Source organism: Neovison vison, chromosome 6 (assembly GCF_020171115.1).
Source record: "Neovison vison isolate M4711 chromosome 6, ASM_NN_V1, whole genome shotgun sequence".
Taxonomy (NCBI): Eukaryota; Metazoa; Chordata; class Mammalia; order Carnivora; family Mustelidae; genus Neogale; species Neogale vison.
Window position 1 is genome coordinate 222,761,369 of NC_058096.1, and position 25,168 is coordinate 222,786,536.

At 63.9% G+C, this 25,168-nt stretch overlaps 1 protein-coding gene across 2 annotated transcripts; it reads right to left on the reverse strand.

Moving 5' to 3' along the window:
- Nucleotides 1-4,939: 4,939 nt before the first annotated feature.
- THOP1 (thimet oligopeptidase 1) lies at nt 4,940-24,467 on the reverse strand. 2 transcript variants are annotated; one of them, XM_044254601.1, is made up of 13 exons: nt 24,330-24,467; nt 21,478-21,690; nt 18,871-19,019; nt 17,562-17,669; nt 14,666-14,768; nt 12,045-12,205; nt 11,188-11,323; nt 10,312-10,678; nt 9,749-9,950; nt 7,159-7,345; nt 6,881-7,009; nt 5,998-6,134; nt 4,940-5,542 (listed from the first exon to the last, which is right to left on the reverse strand). In XM_044254601.1, the coding sequence occupies exons 1-13, from the start codon at nt 24,343-24,345 to the stop codon at nt 5,384-5,386; spliced, it is 2,067 nt and encodes a 688-aa protein (XP_044110536.1). In that variant the 5' UTR covers nt 24,346-24,467; the 3' UTR covers nt 4,940-5,383. The 2 variants fall into 2 exon arrangements, with proteins under 2 accessions (XP_044110536.1, XP_044110537.1); XM_044254602.1 differs by having other exon boundaries at nt 4,941-5,539.
- Nucleotides 24,468-25,168: the final 701 nt, after the last annotated feature.

The following is a 25,168-nucleotide window of genomic DNA, read 5'->3' on the forward strand; positions in this document are numbered from 1 at the left end:
CAAAATGCTTCCACTCGGATGGGCTCTTATTGCGGGATCTCATTACACATTTTCATGCTACCGACACGTCCTGTGCTTTCGAAGTACGATTTTCATTATCCCCAAACGGGGCTCCCCACAATCTCCCGATATATGAGCTCACAAGCAGGGCTCCTAGTCTGTGTCGACAAAGCTGTGCGGCTGTACAACAGTGCGGGCCTCGGGCCGCAGCCGGTTTGGGCCTGTTCGGGAAACTGGTCCTAGAGCGCCCACGCGCGGGAGTCGAGAGCTTGTAGAATTCAGGCCCTGCTTCCGCTTCAGGACCCTCCCCGGATGCATCATTCTGGGGCAGTTTGTCCAGGTCGTCAATAAAATATCCAGTGTTGTTTGACTTTCGTCTGTGGCTACGAGTAACAGGGCTCCAGGCTCAACCACGCTGCTGCGGGGAAGGTGTACTGCGCTCATGAGAGGAAGGACGTCGGCGGCCGGGACGGGCTGGATCAGGCGTCCATCTGCCTCACCCGTGGTCCTTCTTGGGGACCTCCTGAGGCGGCTGGTGGCCCTACGTGGAAGGAGCCCTGTCCGGGACCTCGGGTTGGAGGCCCAGGCGCCCTGAGCAGACACACGCTCTAAGGGAAGCGGGGCACAGACGGGCCAGGACGGGAACCACAGCCTTCCCGCCCGAGGTGCCGTGGCCGGTTTCCTGTGCGGTCACCTGCTGTCCCACCGCAGGCGTCGGCCCTGTGTGGCTATCGAGCTGGTCTGTGCTGAGATGTGCTACGGCCGGAAACAGATACAGGATTCTGAAGGCTTCATTTAAAGAAAAAAAAAAAGTCCATACAATGTCTCCTTAATGGGTTTTCCTATTGTTAACACCTTGAAATATTCTGGACACGTTGGGTTAAGTAGGATTTATTATGGACATAAACTTCATCTGTTCCTGGGGCGCCTGCGTGGCTGAGTTGGTAAAGCCTCTGCCTTCGGCTCAGGTCATGGTCTCGGGGTCCTGGGATCGAGCCCCGCGTCGGACTCTCTGCTCAGCAGGGGGCCTGCTTCCCCCTCTGTCCCTGCTCCCCTTTTCTCTCTCCAGTAAATAAAATCATTAAAAAAACAAAAAAACAAAAACCAACTTTATCTGTTCCATTTGCTTGGCCAGTAGATTTGAATACCGCATTTCTTTTACGCTTGCCCAGGAGGTGCAGACACGTTCCGGTGCATTCTGAGCCTCCAGCGGCCACGTGTGGCAAGGCCCTGCTGCCCCGTGGGCGAATCCGGTACTGCCGTCCGCCTGCGGGTTTCATTCATTCTGCAAACGGCGAATTCCCACGGGTGACGCAGCCTCGGCTCAGAAAGGCCACGCGCAGGCCGGCAGGACATACTGCAGATACGAGCAGCCTTTCACGTTTAGATCGAGGATCCATTTTAGGTTCACTTTTGTGCAGAGTGTGAGCCGGCCGGTCAGGGCTCGGTGTTGAGCGCCTGCGGGCCCGCCGACTTGCAGAGAAGCCCCGGGTGCAGTCACAGGCGCCACGCGCGGCTCTGCTCCCAGACGTGTTCCTGCTGCTGCCAGGTGGCTCTGTCCCGCCCTGGGCTGGCCGTCCTCCTCGGCCTCTCCAGCTTCTTTGAATTGTAACACAGATTTCAGAATCGTCGATTCGTTTCTACAAAAAAAAGTCTGCCGCAATTTTACCTGGGAGCGTAGGGTCTGTGAACCTCCAGTGGGGGGAACAGGGGTCTCCCGAGCCCCTCTCCTCCGTGCGCGAGCCACGGCCCCTCTGCTCTCCCCTCCCTCCGCAGGAGGCCGCAGCTTCAGGGCAGAGCCGCTGCCGTCCCTGCGCTTCTACGTGTTTAACGTCCGACGCTGTCACAAACAGTCGTCTTTCGCCCACGTAGACGCCTCCGGTTCCAAGCGCTTCTGCTAGCACAGACAGGGTAGGAGGGTCACCGAAGACACACGACAGCAAGGAAGTGTGCCGAGCGGCTGGACGTGGTTCGCCACAAGGGAGGAGAAACGTAAACTCACCACGGGAGCCCGCAGCCGCCTCCCGGAAGGGCCAAAACCCACTTCTAGAGAGTTGAGCGCCTGCGTCCGCCAGAAGGCAGGCCCAGGAATGTCCGCCTGTTTTACTCCTGACAGCCCCGGACCGGACCCAGCCGCTGGACCAGCTGAACAAACGCACACCCAGACGACACCCCAGCACAGCAACAATGAGGGCCCCACGGGGACGCCTCCCGGAACACGAGCCTCAGCACCAGAACCCAGACGAGCCGCAGGGAGGACACGCTGTGGGAACCGAGAGCACGGGCCGCGTGCGCAGGGACAGGCCGGGTGAAAGCGTGAGGGGACCGGCCAGGGCGGGGGCGGGGGCACACGCCACAAGCAGGTCGTCCTGACCGTGCTGGTGCTCTCGTGGGGACACACCAGCAACAAAACTTCAAATATGTGATTTTCATGGAGATTTTACCTCCACGAAGCTGTTAACCACAAACACGCACAGCCCCCTGCAGACGGGGCTGCTGTCCCGAGACGCGCACAGAAGCCCGCGGGAGGCTGGAGCCCGACTGGCCACAGGCTGGGGCCGGTCCCGTTCTCGGGGCTCCGGGACGGTGAGGACCGCCGAGTCCCTCCCAGACCAGAGCCAACACGACCCTCCCCAGGATCCGCGGTGCCCGCCCACCCCGACTACCTCGACGCCCCGTCGGAGGCCCCCACGGTCCTCGGAGGCCGAGAGGCCAGTCTGTTTTGGCAACCCCAGCTTCAGCCGCCACGTATCTCGGGGGTCAGCAGGGCCAGGACCAAGGACAGACGCTGTGGGTTGCAGGTGACAGAGAACCACTCAAAGTGGCTGGAACAGAATAGGGAACCCCAGTTCATCGGGGCAAAGCCATGGGGGAGCGGCCCCCCTCATGGCTCTGGTCCCCCACGCCCCCGCCGGGTCACCAACCCTCACAGAACTTCCATCCCCGGCTTCAACACGAGTCAGGGCGCTGGCAGCACCAGCCCAAGGAGGCCCCTTGTCACAGTGAACCACACTCCGGCTGGAGAGACGAGCCGCAGGGCCTGCCCTAGTCAGGGGCCCGGGGGCCCCTCTGGGATGGAGTGGTCCCCCACCTCCTGCACCGCGGGCTGGCAAGCCCGGGGAGGTCTGGGCTGTGGGAGAAGTAGTACCGCACCAGCCCGGGCCCCGCACGCGGCCAAGATTAGCCGGGCGTCCTGCGTCACATGCGCTCCCACCTAACCTGGGCTGAAGTCCCCCCGGGGCCCCACTACCCCCCAAGCCAAGCCTGAGACTCGATGCAGGATCCACGTGGGACTTCCCAGAACGAGAAAGTCGTGCTCACCACCAAGGCCGCAGCAGGCCGGGTCCTGCCAGGCTGTTGGGGGGGGGTTCACCCAGGAAGCAGGGGACACTGGCCCAGTCCTGAGATGCGCCAGCTGTGACAGCCCCGAGGGAAGGAGTCCCACAACAGCCCATCAGCTCCTCCAGGGTGAAGCTGCTCGAGGCCACCAGCCAGGATGCCACAGCTCTCCAGACCATCCCCAACCAAACCCAAGAGCAGGTGCGAGGCCTGCGTTGCAGACCCCTGAGCCCCACAGCCCTCAGCAAGGCAGTCCAAGGGTGCTAAGCAGGCCTTGCACGGCAACCCCCATCTTCCCAAGCCCACCTGCCCACTTGGGCACACGGGAGGCCTGTGGCTCCCTCCCCATCCCCAGCCCCCCACGGCCCGGTGCACCGCTGGGGATGCCAGTGCCACACCCGGACTTCGCACAAGCACCAGGTCTTGGCTGTCTCGGGGCTCGGCACAGGGAGAGGCCAGGAGAGCCCCAGCCCCTTGACATGACCACCGCTAGACGAGGCCCCTGAGGGAGGCCCAGGTGTGGCCCCTGCTGGTTGTCTCTGCTCCTTCTAGGACCTCCGTGGTTGAAGTATGCGCAACAGCTGCCTTGGAGGGCCAGCGCCGTCCCCCGCACCGGGGGCGCTCTGGGCCCCGTCCCCGCCCCCTCAGATACAGAGGCAGGAGCAGGATGGGAGCCAGGCCTGCCTATGGGCAGCCGCCGCAGCCAACGAACCCGGAGCTGGCGAGCCCGCCAGACGAGGGGGGACGAGGGGGCAGACCTCCCGCCGAGGTGCCAGCCCGACAGGCGAGGCCGCCTGCCTCGGGGAGGAGGACAGGAAGCCCCGTAGCCGCTCACTCCGCGGATCACGGATCGGTCCCTCAGAGCAGGGGAAGCCACAGGACTGGTGGGGACAATCCCAGGGCAGGGGGCAGGGCTCCCGAGGAGCACAAAGACCAAGAAACAGAGAACACATGGGATGGCCCAGACCAAACAAAGGGGGAGACCGACCCGTGCTGCTCAAGAACCCCTCTGAGCCACCACCGCTGCCAGAAATATCCCGAGGCGTTCGGAAGAACTACCAGGACACCCAGGAGGGCCGCGCGTCCCCCAGGCCCGGAGGGAGCGGAGCCAAAAGGACCACACGTGCCTTAGTCTTCAAGGTCACATGGCCCAGAAAGGTCACGGCCTGGCACCCAGCAGCTGCGCCCATTAATCAGAAACCGTCAAATCACAAAGCTCTAGGTCTGGCCAAGGGGCCGAGACAGGAGCTGTGCCCAGCGGGCCCGAGGGCGGGCGGCCGCTTGCGGCCTGCTCCCGCCATCCCAGCTGCTGGGGCACAGGCGGGCGGTTGTGGCCTCCCCGCTTCCAGAACAGCTGAGCCTGGTCCGACACGGGCCGGGGCTGTGCGGGAGCGGGGAGGAGGGCAGGACACAGGTCCCTGCTGGTAAGCGGCGCCACACGCCGGTCCTGCGGCTCCCACCAGCAGCCGCACCCCTGCGCGCAGTCTGGCAGCTCAGCTGGCCCCCGGGGACCCCGACCTGTCCCATCCAGGCCACGCCAGCACAGAGCCGCCATCGACGGTCCGCGTCCCCAGCCTGACGCTGACTGCCAAGAAGTCCAGGGTGTACCGAGTGCGCCCGCACGTCCCCCCCGTGCAGCCACCGACAGGGCAGAACGGACAAGAGTCAGAGACCAGACCAACAGTCTCTCTTCTCTTTCCTTTTTTTTTTTTTTTTTTTTAATGGCTGCATTTCAAGAACCACCATCTTTCCACTCACAAAACTTCCCGAGAGAGGGATGGATTAGTGCAACGGGGCTTGACGGGACACAGAGCTTTCCAGGCCTCTCGAGGATAAGAGCCCATCAGCCCAGGCCGGCCGCCAAGGTGGGGAGGGGGTGGCCTGTGGAGACCAGCCAGGAGGAACGGACAGGGAGGACGGACACCCCATCTGCTCACCCTGTCCCGACCCCCCACCTGGAGCTGCGGGCCACCCCGTGCCCCGTCCGGGAGCTAAGGCAACAGGATGGCAGGAGCCGGGGCCGGGGCCGGCAGCGCCTGGGGCGTCAGCAGGCCGGCGGCTCGCTGCTGTCCACCTGCAGCCCTTTGCTCAGGAGGAAGGCATCCTGCTTGGGGTCTCGGCCCAGGAAGAGCTTCAGCATGATGCTAGCGTCCTGGGAGCCGCCGGGCCGCAGGATGCAGCTTCTGTAGTCCATGCCGACCTGCTAGGGACACGGTGGGGGCGTCAGTCCTCGGGCACCCCCGCTCCCACCACGAGTGGGCTCGGGGGTGCCTGGTCAGCGTCAGAGAGAACATGCGTGCACAAGCACATGCGTGTCCACAACTGTGTGCACGGTACACACACAAGCACGCGTGTGCGGGAACCCCATCCACTCCCAACTCCTCAAGGCCCTTCACGTCACAGACTGAAGCCCTGGCCGAGCCGAGCTTCTGCGGTGACAGAACCAGGCCTGGAAAGCCGGCTAAGCCCCCAGCCCCAGGAGGGTCCAGGATGGCAAACCTCAGAGAGGAGGGAGGGCCCATCTCCAGCACCTCGCAAAGACCAGCAGGTGCCTCAGCCCCCCTCCCCCGGTCCCGCGCAGCCGGGAACAGCGCCGAGAGGTCCCCTGCTCCCTCTGCAGAGAGGCCCCGTCCCACGGCGTGGCCGGCCGGCCCTCACCTTGCCGTTGAGGACGCCCTCCTGCTTGAACCGCGTGTGGAACATGTCCATGGAGTACACCTCGCTCCACAGGTAGCCGTAGTACTGGGCATCATAGCCGCCTGCCAGGTGGCCGAAGGTGGCAGGCATGTTGGTTCCTGGGACAGACGTGGTATGGCTCTCACCGCGGCCCGTCTATCCCCCGCCCCCTCAGGGCCCCTTGCCAGGAGAAGGGGACCTCAAACCAGCCCGGCCAGAGACGACCCACACACCCAGGAGGAGACGAACTGCCCCGACACGTGTAGAAAGCAGGAACTTTCTAGAAACATAGCTGTGCCCGCTCTCTGCTGACACGTAAGAGTTCGCACAGAAGATAAACCAAGACAGGCCGTGCCGCAGAGACTACACGCTGCCGAGCTTTTTGAAAGGGACGTTCAGGTGCTTGTAGGATAAAACAGAGCCGCACCACCCTCGCTGGAATCCCAATTCCTCTCACACGTGCTAATCCAAGCGCGAACAGTGACGCAGCAGGACGGACAGCACGGCCTGACCTACTCTCTCCGACCAGGGCAATGAGCCCCCGGTCTCTGCAGCGCTCCCAGGCCTGTTCCGGAGCAGGGCGTGGGGGGCACAGGGTGCGGGAGCTCCGCGGCCGGCGGGGGGAGCAGCAGCGCCCAGCCCGGGCGCCAGGACAGACGGCGAGGAAGGACGGAGCGCGCACACCCACCAGCGGCCCGCCACACGCTGGCAGGCCCAGGAGCACAGAGCGAGGGGGCCAGAGGCCGTCCGCTTCCTCCCAGGCCTCAGCTGCCATCTGTAAACGGGCCTGACTAGATCCTTCTGACTCGACGAAGGGCCACGACCCTGACCCCCCCAGAAGGGCGGGCCCACCGCGGGCAGCTACCTGACGTGGCTGGGACCCCGAGGATCTCCCGGCAGAGGCGGGCGTACTCCTCCGCGGGGTCTGCGGCTGTCTGGGTGTGCAGGGCCTGGTCCACCTTGGCCAGGACGATCTGGCGCAGGTTGAAGAGACCTGACGGGTGGGGGGAAGGAGACAGGGAGGCCGGCCCTGAGCTCCCACACCAGCAGCGCAGAACCCCGTGAAGGCAGGCACCAGGCTCCCCCCTCCCCAGCCTCAGCGCCGAGGACGCCCCCGGGCCGAAGGGCGCCTCCCGCGGGCACCTGTGTTGGCCTGCCGGGACTTGATGAGCTTCTCCAGCAGCTCCTGGGGGATGGCGCCGCCGGTCTTGTAGTGCTGGGACATCCTGAGCAGCGGCTCCTTCTCCCACACCCAGTTCTCCAGCATCTGCGAAGGGGCCTCCACGAAGTCCCGCTCCACATGCGTCCCGCTAAACATGGCAAACTCCGCCTGTGGGGGCGGGCAGAGCTGCAGGGAGGGCTGGACCCTGCCGGGCCCACTCCTAGCCACCGGCCTTGCCCGGGCACACAGCGCTCTCCGGACGGGCACAGCTGGGCCAGCAGACAGCAGGCTGCCCGAGGCCCCGATGCCTGGGGACGGGACAGGAGAGGATCCTGGGGGATGACAGCCATCCCGGCCCAGGACACACGGGGACGGGGAGCACAGCCACTCCTGGCTGGCCACCTACGTTCCCTTCGTCCATCTACAAGGCCAACATTCTCAAAAAGCCCTAGACCCTCCAGAAAAAAGTCCCAGGCCCCAAAAGGCACGGGCCTGGAGGTGATGGAGCTCCACGGCTGTGTTGGAGGCTCGATGTGCTGACTCTGCTTTCACGTCAGAAATTTCCCTCAAGTCCTGCGAGAATCCGCTCTGGCAGCCACTAAGCCAAAGGAGCAGCCCTGACCTTGGGCAAGTTCCTTCAGGGCCCAGAGGGAGGCAGGGGAACTGGGGGAGCGGGCGCGCTGGGCCTCGTTACCCACAGACCCTATTTGTGACTCTTGCTAGGTGCTACAATTTCTAACCCCAAAAACAACACCTGCAGCCCGTGGTGGTCATTTAACCCTCTGCCGCTGGGCTTCAGCTCTGCCTCTAACCGGGTCTTTCCATGCTCTGCTGACAGCTCCCCCATCTCTGTGTTTTTCCGGTAGGCGACTGGGCTGTTTAAATGGATCCCCACAGGGCTGCCTGGGGGCCCAACAGTGAAGCACCCGCCTTTGGCGGTCATGATCTCAGCGTCCTGGGATGGAGCCCGCGTTGATAGGGAGCCTCTTGTCCCCGCTCTGTCCCCACTCCTGTGTGCGCTCTCTGTCTCTCAAGTAAACAAGATCTTCAGAAATGAGTAAATAGAACGGACCCCCACTGCCACGCTGACGGGCCCTCCGGCTTTCCCGAGAACACGACGGCCGTGATGCAGCACAGCACAGTCGGACGCGTGAGCTACGGCGCGGAGGGCTCAGAGTTCAGTGCAACGAGCCAGCAGGACAAATCAGACACCCGACACGGGGACCTAACCCTGCGCTCCCGCAGGAGCCCTGCTTCAGGATCCACAAATTCTGTGCTCGCAGCCACTTCACAGAACTGCAAATACTGGGGCGCCTGGGTGGCTCCGTGGGTTAAAGCTTCCGCCTTCGGCTTGGATCATGATCTCAGGGTGCTGGGATCGAGCCCCGCATCAGGCTCCCTGCTCGGCGGGGAGCCTGCTTCCCCCTCTCTCTCCACCTGCCTCTCTGCCTACTTGTGATCTCTGTCAAATAAATAAAGTCTTTAAAAAAAATAAAAGAAATAAAAATAAAAGAAGAGCTGCGAATCTCTGTGACTGTGTATCTGGAAAGGCCTGAAGGAAACAAGGAAGCCATGGGACTCACTGCAGAAGGGGGACAAGCCCGTGAGCCCCCAGCGCCGGGCGGGGAGAGCCGAGGGGAGCTCGAACAGGAGCCGGCAGCCGGGGCACACGGTCCACAGGGCTGCACAGCCACGGTCCCGCCCTGAGGAGCCGCTGGCCGCCGAGCACCAACCCTCACCCCGCAGACAACAGCCGGCGCAGCAGACAAGGGACGAAGGGGAAGAGCTGAAGCCACAACTTCCCGAAAATCAGGAGAACGTGACCCTTCAACAAGACACACAGAGTGCATCCATGCAGGAAGCAGGCGGGGCACTGCACACGAAGGTCAAATCCTCTGCTCAAAACGTGCTTCTCAGTGCATCCCCCATGTGGGCACAGGCCTTGGCCCCCAGCAGGAGCGAGGCCCCCACACGCCGTCCCACGGACGGACCCTGAGGTCATGACGTGCAGGGAGGGAACCAGAGACAGGAGGCCACACGGGGTAGGAGTCCACGGGTGCAACACCCCAGGCCAGGCCCCTCCACGGACGGGAAGGGGGCTCGTGGGGGCATGGGGACAACTAAGTGGTTTGAGGCTCTTTCCAGTCACGGAGACGTTCCACAACGCTGGGGCAGCAGCGACGGCTACGTAACTGGGTGAACCGATCGTCACTGAAACATCCAACTTAAAAGGCTCCCTGGCGCGGCCCTAACACGACGGCCAGCGTCCTCATGAGAGACGGGGACACAGACACCCCGAGGGACGGCCGTGTGAGGACGTGAGGAGACCGTCGGCTCCACGCCAAGAACGGCCTTGGAAGGGCCTGGTGCAGCTGACACCCAGACCGCAGACCCCCACCCCCAGCCCCCCGGGGACGCACTTCCATCCGCAAGCCAGCCGTCCGCAGGGCTCGGCGACGGCAGCTGGCACAGGACAGCACCACCACGGCCGCAGTGACCCCGGCGGTGTGCTCCGTGCAGCGTGGAGGCCGCCTGCAGACGCCGCCGCCAGCACGGCCGCCCGAAGCCCACCTGAGAGCACAGCTGGTGCATCACGTGCCCGAACTCGTGGAAGTAGGTCTCCACCTCGTCGTGCTGCAGCAGCGAGGGCGCGTCCGGGGTGGGCTTGGTGAAGTTGGCCACCATGGCCGCGATGGCGATCTGGCGGCTCCCGTCGTGCCGCAGGCAGCCTGGCTGCAGGCCGAAGCAGGCCGCGTGCCCGTACTTCCCCTCCCTGGGGACGGAGGCAGGGTTGGGCCGGGATCTGCTCCACGTGCTGCCCGGCCCAGAGGGCGCCCGACCCCAAGAGAGTCCCGGCTCCGCCAGCCCGATTCTGCACCCCTTCGACCATCCAGCAGCCAAGGCGGCTGGACGCACAGAGTGGCTCGAACCTGCTTCTCGGGAGCAAGTGCCCGGGAGCCGGGGGCCTGCCCCACGCTCCTCTGAGCCCCTCGGCAGGAACCTCCCAGGCACTGTCCTCCCCAGACGGCGAGCACCCCCAGCCCCTCACCTGAGTCTGCGCTGCAGCAGCCCCACAACCCATTTCACGGAGGGGGACGCGAGGCTCAGAGGCCCGCCGCCCGGCTCCCACACACCTTGGGTAGAGGTCGAGGTAGAACTTGCCGATGAGCCTCCCGGAGGCCGAGTCCCGCACAGAGTACAGCTTCACGTCTTCGTGCCACACCGCGGCGCTCTCCTCCAGGTGGAAGGTGAGGCCCAGCAGCTCCTGGTAGATGCCGAGCAGGCCCTCGGTGACCACGTGCATGGGGAAGTACTCCTTGAGCAGGTTCTGGTCCACGCTGTAGCGCGTCTCCTCCACCTGGTTCATGTAGTAGCGCATGTCCCAGGCGTTGATGCGCCCGTCGAAGTCCAGGCCCCGCCTCTCGCACTCGGCCTTCTTCAGCTCCAGGATCACGGCCCTCTCCTGCTCCCCGAGGGGCTTCAGCTTCTGGGCCAGCTCATCTGGGGAGGGCAGAGGGGAAGGCTAGGCACCTCCCCGCGGCGGCTCCCCCACCAGCCCCCGTCCGCGGCATGACGGCCTCACAGCCTTGGGCCCCCGCACCCCGCCTGGCAGGCCTGGCTGCTGGAACGACCCAGACCGACATCGCCATCGCCCCGCAGCAGCTGCGGATGGGGGCGGGTGCAGGGAGAGGGTGGGGGGTGCCAGGGCATGACAGATGCGTCAGCTCAGTCCCCTACCCCGGGCAGGAAGGGACGGCAACACTGGGGACAGCTGCCCAGAGCTCACACCAGGAGGCAGAAGAGTGGGAGTGGACACAGGCTCACCCCAGAACCCTACACTCAGCCATCCGGTTAGAGCCCCTTGAGGCTGAACCGGGGTCAGGGAGGTGTCAGGACCCCCACAGGGCGGACACAATGGGGCGCTCAGAAGCCTCATCCACGCAGCCAAGAATACCCCGAGCCCCACTCCGGGAACGCACGGCGGGAAACTGGGTGCGGCACGGGGTTACCTAGGAAAGTGGCCACCACCTGGCTGTTCTTAGCCATGTTCATCTCCAGGACGTAGTCGGCGTGTGTGCTGAACCCCAGCAGGCTGGACTTCTGGGCCCGAAGGGTCACCAGCTCTCTGAGGATGGCACAGTTCTCCTGGAAGCAACCAGCAGCCGCTCGTGGGCGCCCGGCCCACCCTCTCCCACTTGAGCCCCACGGCCAGCACGGTTCTAGAACGCCAGACGCAGCCGGCTGCGGCTCACTTCCCTCCCCCTTCCCACGGACTAAGTGGCTGTGACTGCCCTGGCTCTGCCCGTAACACACACATCTCCGGAAGCCCTCGGGTCCCTTTTGGACCCAGAAAGGGTGTGAGGGGTTTGAAGACCGCGAGTGGAGAGTGAGGCGGACCAGGGGAACCTCAGGGGCACTGTGCGGGGGCGCTCAGCCCCGTCTGCTGGAGACACTGAACAGGAGAAGTGAGGTCACCTCACGGCGCGGACACACACACAGCGTCTATGTGGGAATGGAGGTCTGTGCGCTGGAGACGCGCCCCCGGCCGCAGTTAGAGGGCCCAGGCCGCCACATGAGACACAGAAAAGGGGAGGGCACATCTCCAGAGCCCACTCAAGCCCCGCAACGCCACCGGTGGAGGAAGATGACCAAAGCTACGGCGTGGGAGCAGTGGACGGTCACACAGACACAGGACTGGGTTGGGGAAGGGATGAGACCCTGAGCTGTGGCCTGGGCCCAGAGCCAGACCCGGCATGGAAGTCTCAGAGGAGCAGGCTGAGCTCGCCCGGGGCTTGCCGACCCCCGAGCCCAGCAGGCACCGCGCAGACAGGACAGGCCCAGTGACCTCCAGGCCCCACCTTCCCACCTGCTTGCAGCGACAGTTGAAGGCCTCCTCCACCTTCCTCCTGGTCTCGGGCACGTGGCACTTCTTCAGGAGAGGAAAATAATGTGGGTACTTGAGGGTGACTTTCAACTTGTCATCCCCAATCTTCTCCAGAGAGTTCAAAAAGTCCTCCGGCAGGCCTCCTGCAGGAACAGGAAACCGTCGCTGCCACAGGCCCGAGACGCTGCCGGGCCCGGGCGGCTGGGGCGGGATGGCGGGCTTCCCCTCCACGCGAGCGGTTAGGGCTGGGAGCCTGCGAGAACAGGACGCCAGGCCCGGCCTCCCCAACCTGACGGGGAGCTGCCGTCCTTCCCACCAGGGCTCCCAGCGAGGAAAAGCTCCCCGCAGCTCAACCCCTGACGCGGGGCTTCCAGGAACCGCAGCCCCTCCCCTCACGCCTCCTCCAACAGCACCATCGGCAGAGGACATGTGCCGCCCTCGGCCTCGGGATGGCCGCTCTTCTGCCACGGCCCCCACCTGGCGCCCTGCCCTTGAACCATCCCCCGGAGACAGATCCGGGTGCGTCACTGCAGACGGAAAATCTCCAGGGGCCCCCGGCTCCCACCTGGCCCACAGCACCTTCCAAGGGCAGCTCACTCGGGCCCACCCCCTCAGTCCAGCGGGGGAGGAACGCCATGCGGCAGGGTGGGCAGAGGCTCAGGCCCGCTGCGCGTGTGCACATGCGTGTGCGTGTGTGCGTGTGCACAGACACCCATTTCCTGACTCTGCGACGGGGCCTGGGAACAAGCCCGACAGCCGCCCACGTTTCTCAGGAGCAGACGGGCCGGGCGAGGACAAAACGGGCCTGGGACCCAATTCCCAGAGAGGCGCTCGCGGGGTAACAGGGACACTTCGCGCTGCAGAGGCCCGAGGTAGAAGTGGGGCGAGCTGAGCACCCAAACAGGGACAGCAGCGGCCCACAGCCCCAGGGTAACCGCCGTCCTCCGTCCACACCGATGCTGCAGATAAACCCGCTCTGGGGGGGGGCGGTTCCGACCCGAGAGACCCGCACACGAACGCATGAGGAATGACAGGGTCAGAAACGCGGTGGCGGGAGCCTCACCCAGCGGGGTCAGTGAGGAACCGCAGCCCAGGGCCCCCCGGGGAGCCGCTGACGGGGGAGCAGCCGCACCTCCAGGGAGGCCTCGGGCAGAGAAGCCCCTCACCGAGCGCCTGAACCTCGGGGTGGGGGGAGGGGGACAGAGAGAGATCCGCTGTCCGAGGCTGTAAGCAGACACCGCCTCTCCGTCCGGCAAGCCGAGGAAAATCCACACGCGCCCCACGCTTGCGGTCACTGCCCCCCCGCCTCCGAGGCCAGCTAGCCCTGCTCCCCAGGCCCGGGGTGGCCAGCTGCCCCCACGCGAGGCCAGGCTGAGACGGCGAGGCCCCTCGGGCCAGACAAATGGGCGGAAGAGCCGGCCCCCGCGAGGAGGTGGGCGAGCAAACTCGTCTGCCGAGATCGAGACCCGGGACCCTCCTCTGGCCAGGACGCCTGGCCGCCTGTCCTTACACGGGAGCCGTGTGGGGGGACTTGCCGCCCGAGGCCCAGGCAGGGAAGGGAATGAACCAGAACAAAGGGCAGCAAAGTGCACACCCCATTCAGGAACACCCGCCACTGCGTGCCCCTCGGCAAGCAAGCTGCCCTAGGAGGCCTCCAGGGGTGGGGGGCCTGGCAGCGAGGCCTGGCACGGCCACCCACCAGGCAGCTGCAAGGTCACGGCCACGACACCCCAGTACCTGACACGGGACTGGCAGGGCTCATACAGGCAGCAGCATGACCGCTGGCCTGAGCTTTTCGGAAGTGTCCACATCAGGGGAGGGGACGCTCCCGTGAATGGCTGAGGGGCGGATCGTCAGGACAGGAGCCCAAAGAGTCACCCGACTCCATGTGACGGGCGCTCCAGGAGTGGACCCGACAGGGGAGAGGAGCACAGGCAGTGTCCTCGACGGCGCGGCAGGGGCCGTGGGCCATGTTCCCTCTGAGGCGGCTCTCCGCGCCTGGCCGCCCTCCCCGGCTGCCTTCCTCGGCACGAGGCGTGCCCCTGGGGAAGGCCCGCAGCCCACGGACGCCTCTCCCACCGCGGGAATAACACAGGCGTGGCACCGTCCTCGCGAAGGACAGACAGCACCCCGTCAGTGCGGCGGGGACAGCCGAGGACACGGGGCTTCCCACAGTATGAAGTTTTTCCAAACGTAACAGTTGGGCCAAGCGAAGAAGAGAGTAAAAATCAGAAAAGACGTCTCGGCCCCAACCTTCGGGAATTCCCGCCTACAGCCGGGTTCGGGAACAACGATCACCCGGATTCAGTCGCTCCGACCCTCTCACGAGACCGAGACAGGACCAGCAGCAGGCGGGGGCGCGGGTCCCGAAGGGGAAACCGGCCGGCTCAGCCGCCTAACCCAGCGCCCCCGGCACTGCTCGAGGAAGGACCCAGAAACGCAGATTCCAAGCGCTGACTGCTCCAAGTGAAGAAACCCCCTCGCCCAGGACGGTGGGACACAAATGTCCCCGCACTTCGGAAGCCTGTGGGTGGTGGCCGCAGCCCGTGAGGGTCCTGAGACCTCGAGTCAGCCCCCCGCCCCCCGCCCCCCCCCACCAGTACCCAGCTCCTCGCGCGTGAGTGGCAGGAAGGTCGTGTCCTCGTTCAGGTTCTTGTTGAAGTCGATGCACAGAAGACTCAGCTTCTTCTTGATGCTCTTGATTTTCTGCAGGGAGGAGCACAGCTGTGAGGGGAGCACCGCCGCGGGGCGGGGGCCCCCAGGGGCAGAAGAGACAGGCGAGGTGGGAGGAGGGGATGGGGAAGACACAGACGTCCGGTTCTAACACCCGTCGGCACGGTGCCGACAGCACAGACAGCGGCCTCCACGCTGAGCGGCCCTGGCGACCCCGGGGACCACAGGCTAGCGTCCCCATCTGTGACGCATCCCCCGCCAAGAGCGCTCTGGACCCTACCGCCTTCCAGTCCACAGCCGAGGCTTTCGGACGTTCTGACAGAGCAGCAGGGCTAGGCCTCAACATGGGAACTACTGATGGGGCCCCAAGGTCAGCCGCCGTCCCCTCCAGGGCGGCCTAGAGCAGAGCCCACCCCTCGGTGGGACAACGGCTGCTCTGCACCAGCAGGGGACGGGCGGGGGCGGGTTCACGGGGAACGCGGGGCTCCGCAGGTAAGACCCTGGCCGGAATCAGCCCACACAGGCAGACTGGGCCTCGCCAGCCACAACCCTGCGCCGGGCACTGCCCTCACTGCCCACCCCCGCCGTGGCAGCCGTGCCAGTTACGGCTCTGAGACGCGGCAGGGAGACGGCACGTGCCCTCCGGGGTCCCCACGCGGCCCGCTGCCCTGGCTCCATGCCGGGCTCCCTGTGTCCCATCCGGCACGGGGGCTCTCAAGGCACCGTCTGTGCAGCCCACCGCCCGCCTGTGCACACACGCCAGACTTTAAACAACCCTGAAGAGGCCGGAGCTTCAGGAACCGTGGGGCCCCCGGCCGGCTCAGTCAGGGCAGCCCCGTGACTCTGGGTTGGGGTCGCGAGTTCAAGCCCTGAGTTAGGTGCGGAGTCTGCTTTATACAAACGAAAACGACAGCTGTGCTTCCGCCGCTCTGGCGGACGGTGGCCCTGGCAGCCACTGGAGTGGGTGCCGCGCCGGGCTCTGGGCCGACTCCTGCCGTGCAATCGGACTCAAGTCCCACTGGTCCTGCTTTTTGTGGTTTTGCTTTTGTGGTTTTGCTTTCTTAATTCTTACGGGGGTGCCTGGGTGGCTCAGGTGTCCAACTCCTGGTTTCGATGCAGGCCGTGACCTCAAGGTCCAGGGATCGAGCCCCACATCGGGCTCCCCGCTCAGCAGGGGGTCTGCTTGAGATTCTCTCTCCCTGCACCGCCCTGCTTTACGTGCACACAAACTCTCTGCAGCAATGATATACAGTAATAAAAAAAAAAACCCGCGTTAAAAACGTTTCCATTCTTATGTAATCTCTACACCCAACGTGGGGCTCGATCCCACGACCCCAAGACCAGGAGTCGCACGCCGCACCACACACGTCAGCCGGAGCCCCTCCCCGCCGTTGGTTTTAACCACACACGCGCCTCATCTCTCAGAGTCCTGGTTTCTGCAACCACAAGGCAGATGTGCTGGACTAATCGGAAAACCGTCCTTCTAAGTGACAAGAGGGACGGTCACTAAGCTCTGGGTGCAGACCTCGTGTCGGCATTAACTGTGTCTTCCACTTCCGGTGTCCTGGTGCTTTCCCACCCGGGGGCTCACTGACCCTGGGGAACTGTCTTCTCCAAGGGGTGGCCACCCGAAGGGCACCTCGTGTTTGCAGACCAGCCAGCCCAGAGCCCGCAGCCCAGCCGTCTCCCTCATGTGGCTGCCCGGTGCCCGGAGAAAACGGGGAGGGAGTGGGACACACGGAGACCCTCCGTGATTAACCGCAGGACAGGGGCAGGCACGGCCCTGCTCGCCCGCTGATCTAGGCCAGCGTGCAGGAGACGCCTCTGTGAGGCCGGGCTTATGACAGGCGACCCTGTCATTCCTGGCGCACAGCTCCTAAAGCCGTGGAGTTTCTCCTGTGGTAACAAGACACTATAATAAATTGCCCAAGCGACAGGAGTGTGGACCATCCTGCTCCTTATCCCCAGCCCCTTCCGACCGCACTCTGGGCACGTTAACAAGACAACTCTGGAACGCCCCCGAGGACGGGGCGGTGAGGCGCCTCCTGCCCGCGCTGGGCGGGGAGGTCCCCCGCTTGCAGGGTCCGGCAGTCACCGACGGGGTCATCAGTCACGCCCACGCAACAAGGCCCCCACAGAACTCCCAAAGGACAGGCTTCTGGCAGGGCACACAGGAAGGGCAGCGCTCCGTGCCTCTCCCCCGGCCTTGCTGTGCCACGTTATACCCTTTACGTAAGTAACAGTGAGCAAGCGTCTCCTGGGTTGCGTGAGCTGCTCTAGCTAACGGTGTGAACGCGGGGAAAATGTGGTGGGAACCTCTGAGCCACACGGCGGTCGTTCAGAAGTAGAGAGAACAGCCTGGATTTGGGACCGCAGTGTCATGTCGGCGCCGTCTCGAGGGGCCAAGCCCTGAGGCTGTGGGACCTGACACTACCGCCAGGTAGATGGTGTCCGACACAGGCTGCCCGCGGGACACCCGGCTGTGTCCCAGGGAGCCACGTGCGGTATCAGGGGAAGCCACGCTGCCGCGGCAGAGCTCAGAGAGCAGGAGGCCCCGCCGGCGCGAGCTCCTCCTCGATGCCATGGCGCCCGAGTCACGGAGAGGAGCAGGGGAGCTGTGCCCCTGCACCGCGCCCACTCTCCGTGGCCTAGGGAGTGCCACGCTCTCGGGAAAGCCACACCGTGACCCGGGAGAACCCGGAGCAGGGTGGGTGCAGAGGCAGAGCTGCTCCACACAGAACCCCCCTCCCAGAACTCAGGCAGCAGGGGTGGGCACCCAGCCCAAGGATGGGCCCTCGGAGGCCGCTCACACGGGCCGGCACTCACCTGCTGAGTCTCCTCGGGCAGGTGCAGCCCGTTCCTCCTGCCCAGCTTGATCAGTCGCTCCAGGTACCGCATGGCCTCTGGCCTCAGCGAGTCCTTCTGCACTTTCTCCTAGAGCAAGACAACCACAGTCCCGTGTGGGACGGAACACGGACGTACTGCCAGAGGCCAGTGAGGGGGCGGGAGACCGGGGCGCCGTGCGAACCTCCCCGCAGAACGCGAGACGGTGTGGCTGCTGGGGACAGCAGCTACGACCGCCACCCGACCGGGCAAGGGCTCTCCTGGGCGTCCATCCCGGAGACACAAAGACTCATGCTCACACGAAACCTGCCCACGAGCGCCTGCTTCCTGGGAACAGCCCAAACACACACCGGCCTGGAGCGCCTCCCACGGGTGACTGGTCGGATGCGAATGGGAGCAGAGGGCGACCTCCAGGCCGCCACCCTGGCTGCGATGGTGACCGGTTTTGCAAAGCATTATGCTGGGGAAACCAGGCCAAGCACAGGCAGGCTCCCAGTTCTCTTACGACCCCACGCACATCTATGAAGGTCTCGACACAGGATCCTACTCGCACGTCCACGGACGCCCACCCGGGCCTGTGCCCGAGCCCGCCGGGGTGCTCCCCTGACCGAGGGGACACGGGCACTAAGGGAACGGACGGAAGCGCGCCTGTGCACCCCCACGGCTCACCCCGACACCAGCCCTGCGGAGCAGCCGGCGGGGTCAGGACGATGGAAACACGTGGTGCGCGCGGAAGGCTTACGATGTCCTAGACGCTCTAGGCTCTACTGTTTGTGTTCCTCTGCGTTTCTCCGTGTCATTCTCTCGGGTTTCTCTACCGCAGTCAAAGGCAATACGGAACCTACCGCCTCACCCATTCTTTTTTTTTTTTTTTTTTTTTAAAGATTTTATTTATTTATTTGACAGACAGAGATCACAAGCAGGCAGAGAGGCAGGCAGAGAGAGAGGAGGAAGCAGGCTCCCTGCCGAGCAGAGAGCCCGATGCGGGGCTCGATCCCAGGAACCTGAGATCATGACCTGAGCCGAAGGCAGCGGCTTAACCCACTGAACCACCCAGGCGCCCCCGCCTCAGCCATTCTTAAATGCTCGGTTCAGCGGCCCAAAGCGCGTCTCCACTGTCGCGCAGGGACCCCCACCCGCCACCCCGGGGGACCCTCACTCTCCACCTCCTGAAGCCTGAGGAACACCGCGATCAGGTCTGCAGCGGCTCCGACCCGGCAGTGCCCATCCAGACGCCGCTCTGTGCCCGCTGTCTCCCCGGCGCGTGCCGGGCGCCTCGCCGCAGCCTCACCTGCAGCCAGACGACCCTCTGGTACACGTCGCGCCTCATGCTCATCTCCACGTCGAACTCGGACAGCCTCTTGTCCGCCTCTGTGCTGGCCGTCCGGATGTCCTTCGAGGGAGACACGTGCTGCGGGAAGTCCAGGATATTCCTCTGAACTGAAGCGGGGAGAGAACAGCGTGAAGACGGGCCCCGGCAGAAACCGGCCAGTACCGACCTCGGCCCCATCAGGCACGCGGCTCAGGCGCACCCGCCGATCTGTTCTGCGAAACGCCCTCCACGCCGGGCCCCGGGCAGGGAGCTGAAGGGAAGAAAGGGGCAAGGGGCCCGGTCATCCACGCCCGCAGGGATCTCACAGTCCGGCGGAAAGACCCAACTCCCGAACTCCAAGGGAAGGGCCATAACAGAGAAGTATGACAGGATCCAGAAGAGCCACGGCCGCCGCTGGCAGCATTCTAAACTCATCAACAACTTTCTAACTTAAGAGCACATTTGCATCTCGTCAAATAGAGGAAGCGGGGGCGGTGGTGAGAGCGTAAGCTTTAACCGTCACCGCCTGACCCGGCAACGCACCGCTAGGTGCCGACACGCCGTCACAGGAAAATCACACGCGCTCACAGCAGGACCGGGAACGACCCACGTGTCCGCTGACCGGGGAAGGACACACACAACGCGGTCCCCACGCACGGGAGCGTCCACGGCCGCCAGCAGGAGGGAGGCGCCCCCTGCACAGCCCCGGGGACGGACCCCGAGCCCACGACACTCAGGCAGGGAACCAGACACGGAAACCCACACCGGGTGTGAGTCCACACGTGTGACCCGCCCAGACGAGGCTCTCCCACGGACGGGCAGGGATCTAATGGGGGCCGGAGGCTGGGGAGGGGGTGGATGACAGCTGATGGGGACAGGAGCTCGCTTTGGGTCATGCAATATTCTAGGATTAGAACTTGGTGACGGCTGGACTACTCTGAATATAAAAACCATTGAACTGTATGCTTTCAACAAATTCCATGACATATAAAATCAGATCCCAACTGAGCACTTAGTTTGGAAAGGCATACACTCTGCACTGAAAACACCTGCATTCAAGCCACGACCTGGTCGCTCCCGTGGCCCCAGGGCAGACCTGTTGCCCCCGCCTAAGAGAGGACAGTGAAAAGGACAGAAACAGCACCTTTCCCTCTGGGATTTACAGGCTCACGAGCGCACGTGACTGTACCAAGTGTGACAAGAGAACAGGGTAGTGTGAGATCAAAGCAAGCGGCCGGTGTGAGCAGAGGGGGCGCAGGAAGGGGCCCTGTGATCACAGAGGAGCCCAACATCGGCAAAGCAGCGGGTGCATGAAGCTGCGGGACGGGCGTGTGTGGGCGCACACAAGTGCACGCGGCCGGGCACACGCGAACTCCGAGGAGCTGAGTTGCACCAAAAGCAACATCAAGGACTCTGGCCTTTGTCCGGAGGGCAGCGGGACACTGAGCAGCTGGCCGAGGGGAATGCCATGATTCAACTCTAGTTCCCTTCGCTATTCCTCGGGGGAGTGGGTGCCGCCGGCTCAGGTGATGATCCCAGGGTCCTGGGATCGAGTCCCATATCGGGCTTCCTGCTCAGCGGGGGTCTGCTCCTCCCTCTGCCTCTTCCGTCATGCACACATGCACAAGTGTACCCTCTCTCCCTGTCTCTCAAATAAATAAAAGCTTTAAAAATAAAATAAAATTCCTTGGGCTACGGCAGGGAGCCAGAAGGAAAGGCTGTGGAGGCGAAGCTGGTGTTCAGCAGGGGTGCGGTCGACAGGCAGAGAGCAGCGTCTTGCATTTGCTGAGAGCCTCTCCGGAAAGGCGCAGCACCTGAAGGCAGCGCGGAAACCCCCAGCGCCCGGCCCACAGCACACGGAGGCTTCGGGAGAAGCCCCAGGAGAGACTCTCAAAGGCTCCCTGAAGGACTTCTGCTAGAGACCCAGGGGCAAGGTTTCCTCAGCTCAGCACTCTCTGCTTTAAGACCGTCTCGGCCTTTTGTCCCCACACTGTCAACCTCCACAGAGGGGCCCAGGGGAAGCAACAGCACATCGATCTCACTGAGTGCCTCGGCCCTCACAAGGGGGCCAACAGACCCCAAGGAGGAGAGAAGGATCCAGTCGGGTGGCGGTGAAAACACCAGGTTTCAGGTGTTCTCAGGTGGCATCAGGTTTCCCAAAGCGGAGTGGGGAGAAGAAAAGCAAAGGGGGCCAAGTTGAGTCGCCCGGAGAGAAAGCCGGTGTCTCCCCGGACACAGAAAGGAGCAAGGAGTGGCTCTGGGTTCGAGGCTGACACATGAGCTGGCTCCTGGCACGTGAGCCGTCAGCCACGCTGTCCTGCTCTGGCCCCTCGGATGACATAGCCCAGGACAGCCAAGTACGCCAGGCTGCGCAGCAGGGCATGCGGGGGAACCCGTGCCCCCCGGGCTGCCTCTTGCCCAGCAGGTGCCTTTAGCGCCACACACACCCCCACCCCCCCACCCCGTCAGCTCCTCCAGCCATCACCGCCCCCCTGGGGATGAGGAGGCCTCGCTCATGGCCAGGGTCCAGGAGCTCCAAGGCCTGAGGTGCGTCGGCTCCCCTGCCTGGATCCTGACCCGGATTACCTGTGTAGGACACCTCCACATCAGCCAGCGCCTTGAGGGTACTCTCGTAGGACACGTCTTCAAACTTCTGCGCGCCCACCTGGTCATACACGCGCTTAGTTTGCTCGATGAGCTCCACAGTGAGCTCCCCTATTTGCTGGGCGCTCAGGTCCCATCTTAGGTAGTTCTCCACGGAGCACGGGGCCGCTGTGTCCAGGGCGCCTCCTGCACAGGCTGGACAGAGAAGACAGAGCCCCACACTGAACGTGTCTGCTTCAAGGTGGAATTAGGGTTCAACTAAGAAAGGGCTGGAGGACAAGGACAGGAGCATGGCTTCCCCACGCAAGGGCTTTGTGGGGGACGCGCAGAATGACCGACCCCTTAAAGCAGAAGCTCTTGCATCCCAGGAGACACAAACTCGGCTGTGGTCTCTGAGGACGCCTGAGCTTGTTGCAACTGCAGAGCGAGCTATGCATGGAGTCGGGGGTGGACGGGGATTCTGCCCAACACCCCCTCGGCTCCAGGACACCCCAGGATGGCCCAGCCCCAACGTCAGCAGGGCGGGGTAGGTACGCGGAAGACACCTTCCTCTGAGTTAACTCGATTGATCACGGGGGGCTACCCCCGACATCCCCTGACGTAACATGACGTTTATACCAGGTTACTTTCCTCAAACAAAGGAAATTATCAATTACTAAAACACCCCTGGCCTCAAGAGTTTTTGGACGAGAGACTGTGGTCTGTACAAACAACGGTCCCTTAAACGGCTGTGCGGTGTTCAGGGTAAAGATGTTTTACTTTCACTCCCTCACGGATGTGCAGTTCTGGGTCCTCTGTGGCCCCCGCCGTACAGATGGAGGTCCTGAGATTTGGAGAATTCAAGTCTCACACCGTGACCCCACGCCAGCAAGGGGCAGAGGTGGGATTCAAACCCGTGCAGTCTGACCTGGGCTTCAACCCTGTGAACCAGCAGAACATGTGCACCCCCACCTCTGCACGAATCCAGTTGTCAGAGCTTCCTGCTCGGTTTCCAGGGCCCCACCCCGCTTCAACCCTTACTGGAAGTCTATACAAGGGGTTAGCAAAAGACGACCTGTTTTTGTACAGCTCACAGGGTCAAAATGCTGTGGCAGGAGACCGAGTATGTGACCCGACAAGCCTAAACTAGCCAGCCCTCTACCGCCCCTGGTCTACACCACTCAGACTCTACTGGGTCCTGCCCAGCAGGTCTAGACAGCTGGCCTGTGCCTAGATACACCCTCTTTCTTCAAGGAATATCCCAGGCCTTCCCATGGGCTAACCCCTCTGCCCTGAGCCCCAAGCCATGGACTCTTCGTCCCATGTTCCTTTCTCAGATGTCCCAATGGCATCCCTGCAGCACCTGGGCGTCTCACATGGCTACGGCTGCCCTGAATCACTTGAACTAACAAACACAGGCTTGTGTGACCGCCCCCCACCCCAGCAGAGTATGGAATGCAGAGCAAGCAGAAGCTGCTCCGGGAAACACCCACTTGAGCCTCGTTTCCCCTCCGGCACAGCAGGGAGTTGGGCAGGGCCCCGGCGGTCCTAAACCCCCTGCCTTTTGGTGAACGCCACCAAAGAGGGACAGGATCTCTGCAGGGCCCTGCGGGCTGGGACAGGCGCTCGGCGTCTCTAGGGCAGGGTTTGTTAATGACTAGGCACGTCTGTGGCTGGGTCACTGTCTGGGGTGGGGGTCCACCCTGGGCACTGTGGGGTACTGAACAGCACACCTGATGCCCACCCACTCGACGTCAGGAGCACCCGCAGCCATCCCCAGACACCGCCCAGTGTCCCCTGCCGGCGCAATCACGCAGGCTGAGGACCTCCGACATACACCAAGTGGGAAAAAGAAGGGCTCTTGAGCCAGGACAGGCCGGACGTTCTGGCCCACGGACTGCCGCGAGCTCAGGGATAAAGGGTGTCTGTGTTACACGTGGTGGTAAACCAGGGCTCCAGAAGCGGACAAGGCAGGAGACGCGGTAAGCCCAGAGCGGCCCGCAAAATGGCCCGCAAAATCTCCGGGAGGAGCCGGGACCTGAAAGACTGGAGCAGACCGATTATCCGCGGGGTTTCCGCTGCCGCCTCAGCGCCGGGTCCCAGGCGAACAACCTGCCCCAAACAAGACAGGCAAGATTCCCGCCCTCCTGAGGCCCGAGTAACCCTAATTACGACCCTCATTAAGGCAATCAGCATGACGGTCGGCTGGACAAGGGGGGGGCGGTCAGCAAGAGAAACTCAGGGGGCACCCAGCAACCCACAGCGACCCGGGCCACTTTCTGAACACAGGACGCCCATCCCGTCGCTCGCGTAACGAAAACCCTTTCACGACGCCCCCGGCCCCTAAAATAAAAGGGACTCCCAGGTGCGTTCTGCCTCCCCGCCTTTGCCCTCGCAGTTCCCGCCGCCCGCAGGCCCGCTGCTTCTCCCCCTGGGTCCGGGCTCACTCGGGCCGCCTCCTCCGAGAAGCCCCTCAAGGGCCGCCCTCTCGGGCGAAGCGCCGTCAGCCCACCCCCGACCCTCGCTGCTGGAACGCCCGGCTCCGGCTCCGAACGCCGCCTGGAACGCACGGTGTCCCCCGGAGTCCCCCGGCGTCCGCCCTCGGGGCCCGACGCGCGCTCGGCTGAAGCCGCGCACACGGAGCGGCCGAACGATGAAGCGCTGGGAAAGCGGGTTCCTTCATTCGCCCGCCGAGGGGCCGGGGTCCCGGGGTCGCCGACCCATTCCCCCCACCCAGGCCCCCGCCCCTCGAGGGCCACCGGGCTCGGCTCCTAGGCCCGAATCCCCGGGAGGCGCGAGGGTGCAGGGGACGCCCGGGGCCGCTGAGCGGGGCCGCTCCGAGAGGCAGCCGGTACCTGCCGGGGGCTTCATGGCGGGCGGGTGTGCACCGTCGGCCCCTCCCTCCACCGGGTCCACTTCGCGCTGCCTCAGCTGCCGCCGCCGGCCGCCTCCGCCCGCTCCGGGTCCGCAGCAGCCGGGACCGAGGCGCCCGCCGCCCGCGCGCCCGCTGAATGCTGGGAGGGCGCGTGCGCCGAAGGAGAGGGCGCATGCGCGCCCCAGCTCCGCCCACACCCCCGAGGCGGTGCTTTGGCAGGCTCACGTACTCTACGCCTTCGCTGGATCCCTCCCTGCCCCTGATTGGTTCTGGCGGCGAGAGGGCGGAACCTTCGAGGGCCGTTTCCATGGGAACCACACACCGTAAGCACCGAAGCCGGGGTGCTTGCGGTTCTTTTTGCCCAGACTTTTGTGCCAGGTCTTCCAGCTCCCGTATTCGTTTGTGCTCGCCCCCTTTCTACAGCTATAACTGTGTATTTGGCTAGTTGTGCAGATTTTCTCCCGCACCTGAGTTAGTGGCCAGATTCGGGCGCTTTTTGTAGATTATCCCAACGAACCAACGAACATCCTGCCCAGCTTCTGGCTTGGAACGAATAGAGGCGGGACACATACATCAGCAGAATCCGGTGAATCCCCTAAATTAAGGGCAGTTCTTTTTAAAAGTCGGGGTGGCTCAGTGGGTTGGGCCGCTGCCTTCGGCTCATGTCATGATCTCGGGGTCCTGGGATCGAGTCCCGCATCGAGCTCTCTGCTCAGCGGGGAGCCTGCTTCCCTCTCTCTCTCTGCCTGCCTTTCCATCTACTTGTGATTTCTCTCTGTCAAATAAATAAATAAAAATCTTTAAAAAAAAAAAAGTCGA